Below are 16,464 nucleotides of genomic sequence, written 5' to 3'. Positions count from 1 at the left end.
TAGAAAGTCTTTTAGAAGGTCAAAAAACAATTTTAATTGCTGCACAACTCTGAAAAAAAAAGAGGAAACTGAGTACAATGTCTTTTGATTTTTTAATCTCATGTAAAATCCATCCTCAAAGGGAAATCTTATTGTTCCGAAGACGGTTTGGAGGAAGATGATCAAGATAATTTTGTTGAAGTGCAGATTCTCTGTTTGCACGGGAAGCAACCTCTTTAAAAAGAAAACATGTCCATTATATGCCACACTTCTAAAATAAAGGATATCATATGACAGAATGATGGTTATGGATTGCAAGAAGTTATAACATTGTTCCAAAGAGTCTTAGGTTTTTCTTCTCATCATTGATTCAAATACATTAACTGTAAAGGAAGTATCAATGCATATTGAAAGGATGATTCGCTACATAAATGTCAAATTATGACCAAACATGACCTTATTAGGAAATATTTATCATCAAACATTTTTGCTTAAACATACTTACCATAATAGTTCTAGAAAGAAGGACAAGATAGTTAACATGATATTTGCTACAGGAAAAGGATTTCTTTCATTCTCTCAGGTAAAATTGAGCAGTCTTAATGTTTATAAGATATGCTCCAAACAAAGAGAATTCATCTACCAAATAAGAAAGATAAGTAGTCAAAAATATGTTTTCAAATCTGCATTTTCTCTTACAGTAAAGTATTTCATGATCACTGGACCTTGGCATAGTTCGGAATACACAGCTTCTGTCTGAGCAACTACTGTCAGTTTGCACAGGAATTCAACTTTCTAATTCATGCACAACTTTTTTCTTAATCATCTCTGCATAGTGGTGCAGGTGTTTTCCGGTTCTTGACATTTAAAGTATCTGAAAACCAATCTGTGTTAATTAGGTTATGTTAGCCTGTAGCTTTGTACTATGGTTCCACTTGAAAAACAAGCTAGGCTAACTCTTTTGAATATACTGAGGATTTGCAGCTCAGGGTGATAAATTCTATATTATATACTCCTACTTTAAATTTACATAAAGTTTAAAAGAGCATATGCTCAGTAAGAATATATTAAAATTGAGGAAGATAAAAATATACTTAGCATTTTGGGGAGACATAATGTAGAAATTTGGTAGTTGTTATGTTGACAACAGAGATTCTTTGAAGGAATTATTGTTTCTCTTCCACCCTCTTCCATATTTCGTTTTATACTAGCAATCCTGCTTTGGTACACACACACACACACACACACACACCTGGTAATAGAAATCACAAATTGAATGCATACAGACAAATCAAAACTAAAAAAAAAAAAAAAAATATGCCTGTATCCTAATTCTCCCGAAGGAAATACTGGTTGAGTTTCCTCTGAGTGTCAAGCACTGTACTCATTCCCAGACAATCAGTGAAAAGGCACATGACTGTTCTCCCAAAGGTCAGCTACTACTGGGGAAAGCATCAATAAAATAAGAAAGCAAAACAATGAAAGTACAAAAATAAAAACAAGATGAAGCTTGACAGTTTCTTCTAAGCAACTGACACAAAGAGTTACTGGTTACAAAATGAGACTGGAGAGCAGGACCTAGAAAGGCAGCCAGCTGATGTTACCGGATGGCTTGTTGTCTTAGCTAGAAAACATTGTTTCATGATTTTAAATTTAAATATCAAAAAAGAACAAGAGCAAGCATTGTAATATTAAATATATGCATATGCTAAATATACTCTCTATATATCACATATATCTTTTTTATTTGTCATCATCCCCATTGCTGGTATGAATTATCTAATACCCACCATTTAAGGAAAAAGAAGTTTAATTTTTTGTTAATATGTATTTGTGGTACATTATGATTTCATTCATTATGGGGAGTTAGCACATGCACATAACACATCTCAGTATGTTTTTACACCTTTCCCCTGCTTTTCCCCTCCATTTCTTGTCCTTCTCTTTTTCAAATAATCTATCTCTTAATTTCTAATATTCTATTGTTTGTTTTGCTCTTTATTTTATTTATACAAACTATTTGGTTAATTGGTTTTTAATTTTTGTATTTTCACTAATATCTGCTCTCATTTTTATAATTTCCTTCCTCCAGCTAGCTTTGGATTGGGATAGTTTCTGCTTTTTTAGGCCTTTGCGATTCATTTTTAGGTTATTTCTTGGACTCACTGTTTTTCCGATGTGAACATTCTCTCTTAGGACTGCTTTCATTGTGTCCCCCTGGTTCTAGCACGTGGTATTATCATTTGAGTCTAACAACTGTCTAATTTTCTTCTTGATTTATTCTGTGAGACATTGATTATCCAAACATGTATTATTTAATTTCCATGTGTTGGCATAATTTAATGACTTTTTGCCATTGATTTTTAGTTTTAGTGCATAATAATGCTCTTGGGTGAATTTCAGTTCTTTAGATGCCTGGCGTTATTGGTTTTATTGTCTTTAAGAAGATATCCTTGAGAATGTTTTGCAGTACTAGTCCTGTTATAAATTTCTTAACATACTCTTTGTCATGGAAATACCTTATTTCTTCACCGATTTCAAAAAGTAGTTTTGGAAAATACAGAAATCTGGGTTGAAAGTTGTTTGCTTTTAGGGTTAGAAACACTTCACTCTAAGCTCTCCTGTTTTTTTTTTTTGTTTTTTTTTTTTTTTTAATGTTTATGTTGAGAAATTTCCTGTAATTATAGTAAGTTTATAATTGTGTTTTTTGTTTTTCTTTAATGACTTTTAATATTCAGTCCCTGTATTGAATTTCTGAGTTTTGACAATGTTGTAAGGATTTTCTTTTCTGACAGTAATTATTGGGTGTTTTATATGTCTCCCCTATCTGTATATTATTCTGTATATATTCTTTCCCTGTGTTTGGAACATTTTCTGCTGTTTCTATAAGTAGGGATTTTATGCCGTTTGTGTTGCTGTCAGATTCTTTCCTATTTCAATTCATCTTAGTTTAGTCTTCCCCGCTTAATCTAGCAGGTGCTAAATATTTTCCATATTTGCTTGATGTTTTTAAGGTATCCCTGAGGATATGTTCACTTGTGTCTCCTGGTTCTGACATCTGTCCTAACATTGGTCACTTCTAGTGCTCAAATGTCCAATAGAGTGTTTATATTCTGGATTTCTGTTTCATGCTTTCCCATGAACACTTACTCTAAGTAGTTATCTGTGTTTTGCATCTTTTGTATTATTGTTACTTTAGCTTTTAAAAAAAAAACATTTTCTGTTTTAAAACAGTCTCTTACAGAGACTTCCCTTCTCTGTTTAATTATATCATCTGTGAGCTCTGAGCATCTTATTGATATTTTATTGTTAATTAATTCATTATGGTTTCATATAGTTCATCTTTTTGGCTATAATTTCCTCTTCAATGATGCCACATGAATCAACTTTGGGAGAAATGGAAGTTTTTGAAAATATTTTATTGCCTTGTGTTCTCTTATATCTATTGTTAGTTTTATTTTTCTTGTGCTGAGATTTATAGGTTGATTATAGTGGAAAAACTCTGCTATGGAGATCTCCATAACTAGTGTTTGCTTTTCAGTGGTACATACTGGACATAGCTAACTATAGGCCCATGATCCAACTACCTCTGTTAATTTGGGAAAGATCAGTGCATTGCAAATAGATAGCAGCATTGTTGATGGTACAAAGACAAATCAGACATTGGCATATAGCAAAAAATAATAAATAGCAAAAACTATCCCATTTAGCAACAGCAACAAAATCAGCAACAATAATAGTACAAAACAATCTGAAAATTTACATGCCATAAGATCCATTAGAGCTACCACTATATCAATTTTAATTATAAAAAAGAGATATATAATTACAATTTTGACTTGGAACTGAAAATTAACATAGAGTAAATATATACCAAATGCAATAATTATATCACCATGAATTGTAAAGAATAATTCAACAATAATTACATAGAGTTTAATAATAAAGTGTGATAAACATTAATAATAGTAAATATAGAGTGAATTATGAATAAGAGAATGAAAAATGTAAGACTTGAAAAATTAAGAATGCATAAAGGGAGAGAAAAAGTAGATAAAGGATATTTTGGGGGAATAAAAGAAATAATAGAATTACTACTTAATAGAATGAAATGAAATAAACAGAAAAGAATTAACAAGAAAAACAAAAAACAGGAAGCAAATAAAGTAAAAAAGAAAAGACAAACACCTCAAATTTCAAAAAAAAATTAATGAAGAAAGAGGAAAAAAAAGACTCCAAAAAAAATCTCTTGTGTTTTTGAATCAATTCAGGGTCTGCAGTATGAGGGAAGGATAGAGTCACTGCTAACAATTTGTTTCTGTTCTCACATTTGTTGAGAGTGAATTCTCAGTTCTTCCCTGCCTTTCCTGCTGAGTGTGGTTGATCAATGGTGTCCATCCTATGGCTATAGTCACTCTGGATGTCCTCCAACACTAACTTACTTTGTGGAATTTGATTGTAGAGTTAAATCTTTTGGGAGTTTTGTAGTTTACAATAGCTATAGGCTTTTCTTGGAGCTATTAATGTAGCCTGGTCTACTGTTTTTCCCTGGGGCCACAGATCTTCTTTGGTCTTAACTTATACCATCAGGGGCAAGTCTTCCATCCTGGGAGATGGTGTGAGCCTTTCAGACTGCCTCATTCTTTTCCCAGAACTGCCCTCATGCCTTCCAGCTTCACTACACTTTCTAGTTTTCTGATCGTTCTCTTTTGATAATTGCAGATCTACTTTTTTTTTTCTCTCTCTCTCTCTTCCTCTCTTCTATGGCTTGTGTTCAGATGGCTCCCCTAAGACTCACGCAATCATGGAAGAAGCTGAATCTAGTGCTTGTGATTGGTTCCTTGTCTAGCACTGGGATTGGCATTGTGAGTGCTGCACCCGCCCAGGCTCATGAAGACAGCATACAGTGTAAAGAAGGGAAGGTGGTGTGCTTTTCTTTTATTATTAATATTTTTTTTTGTGCTGTTCATTCTTGCTGTTTGTGGCCACCATGAACAGCTGCCCGTGTGTCATACCACCATAGGGGCCTTGGAATTAGCTAATTTTGGACTAACACTTCCAAAATTGCAAGAAATAAACTCTTTCTTCCCTAATTTTGGGCATCAGGTATTTTGTCTCAGCAACAAGAGAAAAGTAACTTTGACACTCTCTCTCTCTCTTCACCATGCTGTTATTTTTCTTGATTCCAGGTCTCAGAGAGGCTGTCTTTTGCTACTGATCTGTATTCTTCCATTTTAATCTGGAGATGTTTAATTTGGCTTGTAGTTTCAGAGGTCTGTGTCTGTGGTACGCTGGAATCAAAGCAGGAACTTCAGGGTAGAAGGGGATATAGGAGTATTATCTTTCTTCTCATGGTGACTGGGAAGCAGAGCAGGGAATAGCAGCAGAGATGAAAAGATCTGAAAGTAGAAATATTACCCAAAGTCATCCCTCTCTGGTACAATGCCAACACACCCAGAAATATGCTTTAATAGTGTTCTGGATGACTATAAAGCATATATATATATATATATATATATATATATATATATATAGTGGTCAGTGCTGCTGATAATAGTGTATGTCTTTATTTACTGTAAATTCAAACTGCATACAAAATACTCTTCCTTTGATCTCTATGATATTGAACGCTTGTAGTTTTCCTCTTCCTCCTCCTCCTCCTCCTCCTCCTCTTCATCTTCCTCTCTCTCTCTGTCTCTCTCTCTCTCTCTCTCTCTCTCTCTCTCTCTGTCTCTCTCTCTCTCACCTTCTGTCCGGTTTTGTTTGACACAGAGCCTCACAAGTAGTGTAGACTGCTTTTATGGGATCGAGGCTGACCTCAAACTCAAGGCAGTCCTCTTGCCTTAGCTTCCTGAGTGCTCAGATTACAGGTGTGTGTGCCACTGCACCCTTCTCTCTACTACTTCTTTGAAGCAAGTCTCTTCTTTGGAAAGTACTTGTTAGTTCTACTAACTAATTTTTTCTCCACCTAGCCACTAGTTCTACTCCATCACCTAGAATTCTTTTCATTCCTGGACTCAGTTATCAACTCTTGTGCTGATTACTCACAAATTCCTATCATCTCTACTGAGTTTTCTCCTGAGTTTGCAACTTGGCCACTTGATAACAATTATAGCTGTACCACCTGTATACTACCAGTATCTCAAATGCAGTATATTGTCAGTATTCTCGTCACATTCCTCCACCCAGCCAAATAATTTCGTGTACCTTGTTTTGCCTTCCTTTCTGTATGTTGCGGGGAAAATCTGAGTTAAAGGTAAACAATTTGTTGAAAGTTGTATTACAAATAAGATTTGAAAAGAGATAGAATAGTTTCATAGTTTGTGTCTCTACTGACATGTTCTACCTCCTCTGCTAGGGAAGGCTGCTTTCTAACCTAAAAGATGGTAACACATTTTTTTCCTTCTTATGAAAAATGATGCATACTGTGTGATCAGAAAAACTGTCTTGCAAAAATAAAGCACTTATTCTATTTTATATAAAAAGTTTGTTGAGTTACAATCTTATTAAATACAGTACGTACTTTTAAAGTTCATTTTGTAATAATTCATCAGTAATGTACACTAAAATTGCCTGAAATAGGTCTAAGTTTTTATATGTTACAAATTGATATTGATTATGAGATATGCCACTTGGAAAAACACTTATTTTGGTAAATATTTGCTTTATAAATTAAAAATTATGCATCTTTGCCACTATTTCCATCAACATAATTTCTTTTACAAAATAAAAAATATTTCAGGAACTTGCAGAACTGCTACACTGCATTATTTACAGTGGATACTAAGTACTATTGCAGTTACTGTGATTGATTACACAAACATATCAGAAGTCTAGGCTCTAAAAGAGAGTTTTGTAATATATGAGATTGCACCTGCCATCTGTGTTGGAAAAAATAAAAGAAAAACTTCTTCATTTTGTACTGTATATAATTAATGGATTTCTACCTTATGGGAACTGGCAGAAACCAGGTAAAGTAAGTAAACCTAATTTTCTAAATAATTTATAATTACTCTAAAAGGAAAGACATTTTTATGTCTTAAAACTAGTAATGTATTGATACATACTTTATATCTAAAATTTACACAAATTTTAGTAGAAAATAATGAACAAGAAAAGAAGATATTTATAAAGTCATGATCAATCAATAGAAATCATTGTTTATGAGGAAACCAAGCTGTTCTTTGGTATTTAAAATTTGGGAAAAATGCTAATTACTATCCAGAGTGCCAGATTCTCTGCTTTCATTAATTACTAATAAATTATATGCTCATGTAAAGTTCATTTTCCTAAAACCAAAAATGTGATATCATCTGGAGCGTTAGTCGTATAGATCTGGTAACACACAAAATAATAATTTTTACATTTTAGAAATGATTAAAGAAGTTTAACCATATTTCTTTCTTAAATACAAGTTATGGTTATTTTGTGAAACTTATTTTTTTAATTTTAAATTGGTAGATTGTCTCATATATGAAATTTCCTGCAAAATTTGTTGATATTATAATAAGTATTTGCTAGCAAGAACTGTTAAAACAGATCTCTATCTATCTATCTATCTATCTATCTATCTATCATATATATATATATGTCCTTAAGTAGCTTTATTGTTGTTCCTAATATGGAAATTAATGTCTACAGAAGGATTTTTACTTGCACATGCATTTTCAGAGAATGATTCATATACTTTAGTTAATTCTCATGAATCTTAATGTTACATTCCCAAACCATTCAAGATCTGCTTCTTAAATTTTAATTAGTTGTTGAGTTGCTTTGTTCCTTACACTAGCTTGTTATTAGTCAAGTATCACTGATTCAACCAGATGTTTAGGGGGAAAAAAAACCCTTTGTTTCATGGTACCAGATATTTGCCCACTAAAACGTCGGTAACTGATATAGAGAGCAGTTTAATACTTCTGAATGGAACTGAATTTTTCATTCAGTTTTCTCCTTGCCATAAATGTCACATAACACTAGGCATATCCTGCTAGAGAAACATTATCTGCAAAGGATTATTATCCAATTCTCACTTTAAAAAAAAAGGTGATCTTTACTTCCAAATAATAGTGAAAGACAATGGTTCTGAAATTTTTCTTTTCTTCTATGTTTAAATGCATAAAAGTTAAGCTCATCCTGTGAAGATCTGCTAATAATGGAAACTAAGACGATTCACCCATGAATAAAGGAAAAATAGATATTTGCAACATATATTAACCCCAAAAAATAGGTTTTACTAAAATTTTTCTGGAACTGGGACTTGAGAAAGAGAACCTCTTTGCTCCTTTTTCTTGTTTTCAAATGAAGCAAGCAATTCTTTCTGGTATGTCTTCATATCTCTGAGTTAATGGGGAGCTCTGCAAAGAGTTTAATGAGTTTAAGTAACATAGTTTGAGTCTCACTCCAAATAATTGTGAAATTAATATGAGACTTATTTCCATCCAAATCCAACAATGGGTCCTTTCTCTTTTGGCAGGCTTCATATAACTCAACACATACACTCATGAACAGAAAATATTTATAGCTAAGATGACAAAACTAGGTGAAAATGTGGCTAGTGAAATTATGTAAATATGTTTTAAGTCACAGTTGATTTATAAGTAGTTTCCAACATGTACTTGCATCATTGCCTGTAAAAGTGTGGTGGGAATCCATAAACTCAAACTGGTTCAGTCAGAATCTCTAATCTCCAGCAATTTAGATGCAACATATTAATGAATGATATATAAGGATATCTTCTTCCCAACAGAGCAATTGTTAGTAATGTAGCTCTGAACTCAGAATATGAAATTTGAGTCAAGCACTATTTTTATATGAATGGTGAAATGATTTGCAATACTGAAGTGTTATATCTGCCTGTGTTCATTTTACTTATTTACCTATTCATTTATTTTCCAGGAAGCATTGCCATCATTGTGCCTCTTGTCCTCTTGGTGACTTTGATAACTACCTTAGTAATTGGCTTAGTGCTGTGCAAGAGAAAAAGAAGGTAGGGAAAAGAGTTTTAAATGAATATTCAGGGAATTAATCACAGAAAAGTTGTAGAAATGGAATGATTGTATTAAAATTCATAAAATGAACAAGTTATTGCAATTCAAAAAGCATGCATTTTTAAATAACTTCATTCATAGTATTTCAAGTTATAATTATGGAACTATTCTCTCATGTTGACAGAATTACTGAACGTTCATGTTATTTAAAATTTTGGTAATATGTTACATTTCAGGTAGTTTTATATCAAAGATTGAAGACCTCTGAAGTATCCTATTATATATTTTTGTGTATAATTGGTAACATCACTAGAATGACACTGAATTGTTTCTTATATGTATGTTATAAATTGTGCATGTCATTAAAAATGGTGCATTAGTTTACTTTTTAATTGCACTAGAAATATCATCATTTCAATTTATAGGAGCATGCATTTATAAAGGATTGGTTGTCTGCAGAGTTTACTATGGAAACATGCTTCAATTGGTGTTTGAATTATGCAAAATTAGATTCTAGCTTTTTGAATTTGTAGTAAAATAACAAGATATTTCAAAATGTATTTATCAGTATTTTTTACATAGAGTTTCAGGGAAAAGAAGAAAATAAATTTAGAAAAAGTAATTGGTGAATTTTCAGTAATATAATATTAACTGTTCAAGAAAAACTTATTTCCATTGTACTATTACTATAAGTTAAAATAATTGACATATGAATTATAAAACATGACTTTTTGTTTTTCATTGACTTGACAAGTGTTATTTATTAAATTTATTTCACATTATTTTATTTATAAATTTAAATTTTTGGAGAGTTAAGTCAATAAGTTGATAACTATGATAATTTTAATTACCTTGAACAGTGATAATTTGTATAAATCACACCTATGTTTATAAACACATATTCTAGGACAAAAACAATTAGAAGGCAGCCTATTATCAATGGAGGAATAAATGTAGAAATTGGCAACCCATCTTATAGCATGTATGAGGTGGATCATGACCACAACGATGGAACTCTTTTGGATCCTGGCTTTATGGTAGATCCAACAAAGGTAATATGTCTCAGATGATGGATAGCAGGGACTACTATTCTTGATGGAAAAGCTAGATTGTGGTTCTGTATTTTATTATTGTTAAATAACTGAAGTTATAGTAAACAGGTCTAGGAGTCACCGAATGATAATAGTCTTTCCTAAATAAAAATACAATATGAAATTCATTGACACTGAACATGCAAGTTCATGCAACATATTTTATAAAACTGTTTCATTTGGTTTGTAAAATATGTTATTTAAAATAAGACCTATTGAAATACGTTAAATTGTTAACATATCTGACATATGAATTATTTTAAAAATGTTGGCTGATTTTCAATATAAGAGTACATTGTCAAAATAAGTATTTTACTTTCAATTGTTTAATTGAAGAAATTACTTAGATATGTCATTAGATTTTATGTAACCAAATCATTTTGAGAACATTTTAGTTGTCACGTATCTGCTGAGATATGTTTCTAAATTTGAAACACATCATTGATACATACTCTCTACAAACTCATAGTCTTTTGAAAGTGTCCAGTATTTCTTATTACTCTATCCTGAAATGTCATAAATATCTGGACAGAATTGCATCATTACTCCACTGAATTATCTAAATATTTTGAATGATAATTTTAGCTATTTTCTCAGAATTAAATGCATTGATTTGCTCTTACGTAGCATTTTTCTTAGATTACTTATTCACTTACAATTTATATATTTCCAATTGAATTAAGGACACATTTTAAGTGCAGATGCATTTTATAATCAGTAGAATAATCTATATTCAAATTTCTCCCTGGACTAACACATGTTCTTAAAGAGTTCAACAGAGTTCAGCATAGTCTCATCTATTAACTCTAATTCTGAATCTCATTGAATTAAACCTGCAATTGATATTTGCTTTCATAAAAATGAATCATTTACTATTGTGTGGGTAAAACTAATATTATTAGAAAAAATACAATGATCTTTTCCTAATTAAAAGTGATTTTGCACATTATTAATTAACAAATTCCTAATCTGAATTTGTCATGACATAAATTCTAGTAACTGTGGCTCTAGCATTTTCTACTTAAAATATAAAGATTATTCTATTCATGTTTTTATTTGAAAATTCATCTATGAAGAAAAATATCTGAAAAATAGATTTCTGAGATTCTTTGAATATTTTTTATGAATAAATATACAGCAAAAATACCCACAGCATTCATAAGCATACCATGAAATTCATTTTAAAGACTTCTTACTTTTCTTCAAGGAGAGTTCTCATTTTCTCTCATTATTTTTATTTCTAGTGATAAAATCAATTCAATTTTGGGTACTTAAAGAGAAAAAGTCTTTATTGCTGCATTTTAAAACTTTTAAAACATTTACTCTAGGAAAATAAAACTATTTTTTAATGTTGCTCAGATGTATTTTAATATATACAGTATTTTGCACTCAATATTTATTTACCAATTTAATGGCTAACCAAAATTTCACAAAATGTTACTTAGAAAACTAGTTCTAACAGGTTCCTACTGTTTCAAATATAAATATGAATTGTTATATAAGAAGTAAATATGTGCACAAAATGTTTCTAGTTTTAACAGGTATGGGTCTTAGTAAAAACAGAAATTTACATCAATACCATCTTAACAGTCAAATGAAATTAACAAAGAATTTACTCTTTACGATGGTATGATGCATATGCATGATGTAAACAAATATGAATTGCTTTATATGTAAAGAAAATTTGTGCAGAAGAGTCATTCCTATTATTTCCAAAATGGTAAAAGTTCTGATTAAGTGATAAAATCAAAGGGACTGAGGTATGTGACAAAATTGCTAAAATATTTTGACCTGGGAAAGTTCTCACAGATCAATGACAGCAATACTGCTGGTTTTATCTTAAAATGCATCTCAATTTTTCCTAGGATTTTTAGAAGGTTATGATTAATTTGTAAAGAATTTATTCCAAACTCACATTTATAGATTTGTAAATAATTACAGAGGAGTATCATAAGAATTTTTTGAGAATTTTATAAACGAGAATTTTGTGGGGAAAAAATTGAGGTATCATTGACTTATTTTATGTTTTAAATCTTTTTCATAGCCCCTGCCTCTTGTCTAAAGTTTTCTAGTTTTTCATTAAGAACTGCTGGTTAAGAGATTAAAACATATGCATGCTAATTTATATTTGCATTTTCTCCAAGTGTTCATCTAATTTTTAACACTAATAAGCACTCTGTTATGATTATGAGTGTAACAGATTGGATAAGTCTGCCATTAGACCCACTAAAGTCTGAAGTCAATGACCTTGCTTGGAGGCTTAGTTTAACCAATATTATTACAAATGAATCTGTTTTAGACTAGCGTGATGTTTAAAAGCTCAGACAAGTCTGTTTTGCTTTATTAAATTCAAAATTTGGCTTTCCCACTAACATTATAAAGTAATGATGTTTGTTCAATTAGAAATGATCAGATATTTGCCTGTCTAGATGGGACCACTGTGGGAATTCAGACTTTTTCAGTGTCAGAACACCTTAAATAAGGGAAAGCTGGTATATTTTTGCAAAGGTTTAATTGTAGCTATTGCTTCCTTAAGCAGGATGCATTAAAATAGAAAAGAGTAGAGGCTGCTACTGTCAGTAAGCTGCATATAATTGAAATGCCTACCTATGCAGTAAAGATCCAACATTAATATTCCTTTCTTAAATTGTGAAAGTTAACATGAACACACTATTCACGGCCCAGGGCTAGAGAATATTTTTATGTTGCTTTTATGATTTGACATGATTTATATTGATGAAAAATGTTTCCATGATATTATATGAGAAACTAAAATCTTCTGTTTACGTACAGGCCAGATACATAGGGGGCGGGCCCAGTGCATTCAAGCTTTCACACACAGCGCCTCCCATCTACCTAAACTCTGATTTGAAAGGACCACTAACTGCTGGGGTGAGAGAAGCAATTCATTATTCCATATCCATTCCATCACAGAAGCCTCTCAGTTACAGTGTGACTATTACAGTTAGATATTTGTCCTTAATTAATTTTTTAATTAAGGAGAAATTTCAAAACAGCCTTAAATTGGGGGCTTATGTGTCCTGTGTATACAAGACTGCATATAAAACATCTTATTTTAGGCAAGTTGTTAAGCATAAATGTTACTTTTATAAGATTTCAAAATGTTATAGTTCCTTAGTGAAGAGCTTGTTCTTAGAAGACAACCTCAAGTCAGAAATTTAAACTGAATACTTTAAAGTTAAATCAGATTTTTTCTCTATGTATACATACATATATATATATATATATGCATGTTTTAAAGTGTATAATTTCACGTGTCATCATAATGAGAAATTACAATGGTCTAATAAAGCCACTATCATTTTTAATTAGTGCTTAAAGTTACTGTCTAAAATTATATACTTCATTGTGGGCAGGAATGAATTAAATATGAATATACGTATTCCTAGGAATTGGTGTTTTTACCTTGTTCCTGTTTCCCTTCAACTATTTCATTTATATTTTATCATGTGTGTCTCTTTTGCATGACTCAAATATTGTACAGTTTCCCTATTGTAACTATGATTTAGAGTATCACTTCTGCAAAAGCCAAACAGGAAAAAATGTAGGCAATGTATCTTGGTTAAACTGCAATTTGTTAAACAATTGATACCGCATAAGTTTTCCAACTGAAGGAGCTCACTGGTACCTGCCTCAGTTGTATTTCAGAATTCTTAGCCTATGTATCTTTAATGCGTGCTTCACGATTCTTAGGAACAATCCTAGATGCTTCACTTAATCAATGTACACAGATTTTTTGAAGCAAAAAAATTTTTTTGTTTTGAAGTATATTTCATTGATAGATGTATTTCTTCACTTTTGTTTCCTTGTTTTTAACTTCATTTTGAAAAATATTTTAAGACCAACCAATTAAATGAAGTTTTATATTCAAAACTTACCTGCGACTAATGGGTTTGCATTAGCAATAAGAGGTGATGATGGATGTGATGGGCCACGTCACCTAGAAACACGACAATCTGCTTAAATAGTTTATAATAATACGTCAGTGTATATGTTTCCAAGACTATGTTTTCTGGTTCTTCATTTTACATCAAAGCTCCTGTTAGTTTCACAAGCTACCGAGAAAACATGAAGTTTTTCTTTTAGTTTAACAGTAGGTTAAACTAGGCTAAAACCTATAAACATAAAATATCAATTGCATTTCAGCATATATTTAGTAGTTTGAATGTATATAAATATTGTTACCATAATATGTAGACATCTTACAAGCAAGTCAACAGTTACAAATCGTATTTATTGATTTTGATTTCTCTTCTTCAGCCAACAAATTACTCCAACCCAGTGTATGCAAAATTGTATATGGATGGACAAAACTGTCGAAATTCCTTAGGAAGTGTGGATGAACGCAAAGAACTGCTTCCAAAGAAAATAGAAATTGGTATAAGAGAGACAGTGGCATAATCAGTGATATCTTTTATATGCTGTATAAATGTATAAAATATAAGGATTACTTTTGTATGTTCCAACAGTATTATACTTGCTTTGGCATCAGCATTACCTCTTTGTTTATCTTTTACTTGGTTAATTGTTTTCTGAGTATTTTGGTTTTAATCTTTGCTGATGACTATTGATTGACCATTTGTATGGTATTTTTATGAAAAAGAACTGCACTACAGTACAATTTCCAATTTGCTGCTGATATGACAACCTTCAAATTTGTTAAAGTTAAAAATGACATAATCTTTGTAGTGTGAATATGAGCAATCTATTTTATATGAACTTTTTTGGTTCTACTTAATCAACAAAATAATCTCTGCACTTTTTAATTACGTGATCTAAAAGCTGTAATACCATGTAATTTTGTTTTTCTTTTTAAATTGATGGATAACAACTGAATGGACAACTCTCTTCTTTGTGAAAATGAACACTGACTTTGCTGAAAATATGTAACCCTCACAAGTTCACTGTCACCTGCTTTGAAATTAGCCTTAGGTTGCAAAGTGATACATAAAAATTTTGAAGTAAAAAGTTAAAAATATATAAAATTAGTACTATGCATGAACAAAGATCACTACCATTTTCCAAAACTTAGTGAACTCCGTGATATACTAAAATTACACATCCTGTAAGCAATAGCTATATTTCGGTGGTAGAACATAGCAAAAATATAACTAGAAATTGATAGATCACTCTTATATGGCATAAGAACTCTTCTCCCTCAGTCCCGAGGTACATAGCCAGCCTACAGCACAACAGGGCATTGGGTACTCGTGTCTTAGGTATTTCTTCCCAATTATATGACTTTTGTGGAAGATTAGCCCAACCCCTTACCACACTAACATTAAGGAATAACATAAGCACACAAATTGAGGACAGAATTTTAATTATGCAAATGCTCTCTCTGTGCTCAGTCCAAAAGAAGAGGTGAAATGTCCATTTTGGTATAAAGTGATTGGTGATCATTTTCAAATAAAAAATGACTGACCATTATTTGCCCTATTTGAAATACATTCTTCAGTAATCTTCCACATTGTAGAAGAACAAATATCTGCCCGTATTCAAAGGTGGAGAGTATAAATGCTGTACCAGTTGCTCTGGTACTTGGTTTTCCTTTTGGTTTTACAAAATAGATGATGCCCATTTGTTTTTGTTTGTTTTCAAATTTTGATTGAAAATACGATTTATTTAAGTTGTATAAAAAGGATAGCATTTTTATACAAATATCTTTAAAGGCACAAAAGATTTATTCTCAAGTTGTAGAGGGCTTTTTGTTCCTCTGATAGACATGACTGACTTTTAACTGTCATAATGTATTAACCTAACAGATGAAATATGTTTGTGGTTGCTCTTTATCCCTTTGTACAAGCATTAAAAAAAACTGCTGTTTTATAAGGACTTTTTGTTGTACTATGTGCATGCATACTACCTATTTCTAAACTTTGCCATATGGAGGCCTTTATAAACTTGATTTATGTAATACTAGTGCAATTTTGCTTGAAAAAATGTTATGCATATCATAAACTTTTTCAGGTTCTTGTTTAAGTACATTTTTTAAATTGAACAGTATTTTTCATTTTGGTTATAATAGTCATTTTGCCTATGTTTCTACAATGAAGTGTCAAATACTTTATAAAAAATTGTTGACTGAATTATTTAAATGAAATTCTACATATATAAGTGTTTGTGTTGGGTAATTTTTAAAAATAAGAAAGTTCTTTAAATGCTTTAAGTTGCCCTAGAAAACCATTATAGTGAACATGGAAGATTTTCTATCCTTAGATTGTTGTCTGCAAGAAAAAATGGATTCCATTGTTTTAGTTTTCAAAGCAGCATGGAGGAAGTGTTTTCTCTCCCTTGAATAAGAAACATTACTTTTTGCTTACTCCTTTCTCACTGAACTTGCCTTAGACTCATACTGCGATGGAAATGGATAGACTATATGAACA

At 31.3% G+C, this 16,464-nt stretch overlaps 1 protein-coding gene across 6 annotated transcripts in view; it reads left to right on the top strand.

Moving 5' to 3' along the window:
* The window catches only part of Lrp1b (LDL receptor related protein 1B), a 1,703,137-nt gene extending 1,687,224 nt beyond the window's left edge, over nt 1-15,913 (top strand). For all 6 annotated transcript variants that reach the window (XM_063259026.1, XM_063259028.1, XM_063259024.1 and 3 more), the window contains 4 exons: nt 8,875-8,965; nt 9,874-10,018; nt 12,851-12,949; nt 14,339-15,913. In XM_063259026.1, the coding sequence (XP_063115096.1) occupies nt 8,875-8,965; nt 9,874-10,018; nt 12,851-12,949; nt 14,339-14,479 (476 nt within the window). In that variant the 3' untranslated portion in view covers nt 14,480-15,913. The remainder of the gene's footprint in view (nt 1-8,874; nt 8,966-9,873; nt 10,019-12,850; nt 12,950-14,338) is intronic.
* The last annotated feature ends 551 nt before the right edge of the window (nt 15,914-16,464 follow it).

This window comes from Cavia porcellus, unplaced genomic scaffold (genome assembly GCF_034190915.1).
Source record: "Cavia porcellus strain 051 isolate PalLab524CR breed Dunkin Hartley unplaced genomic scaffold, mCavPor4.1 scaffold_12, whole genome shotgun sequence".
In the NCBI taxonomy this organism is placed as follows: Eukaryota; Metazoa; Chordata; class Mammalia; order Rodentia; family Caviidae; genus Cavia; species Cavia porcellus.
Note: the sequence above shows the minus strand (reverse complement) of the source record. Positions and strands in the feature narration are given on the sequence as shown.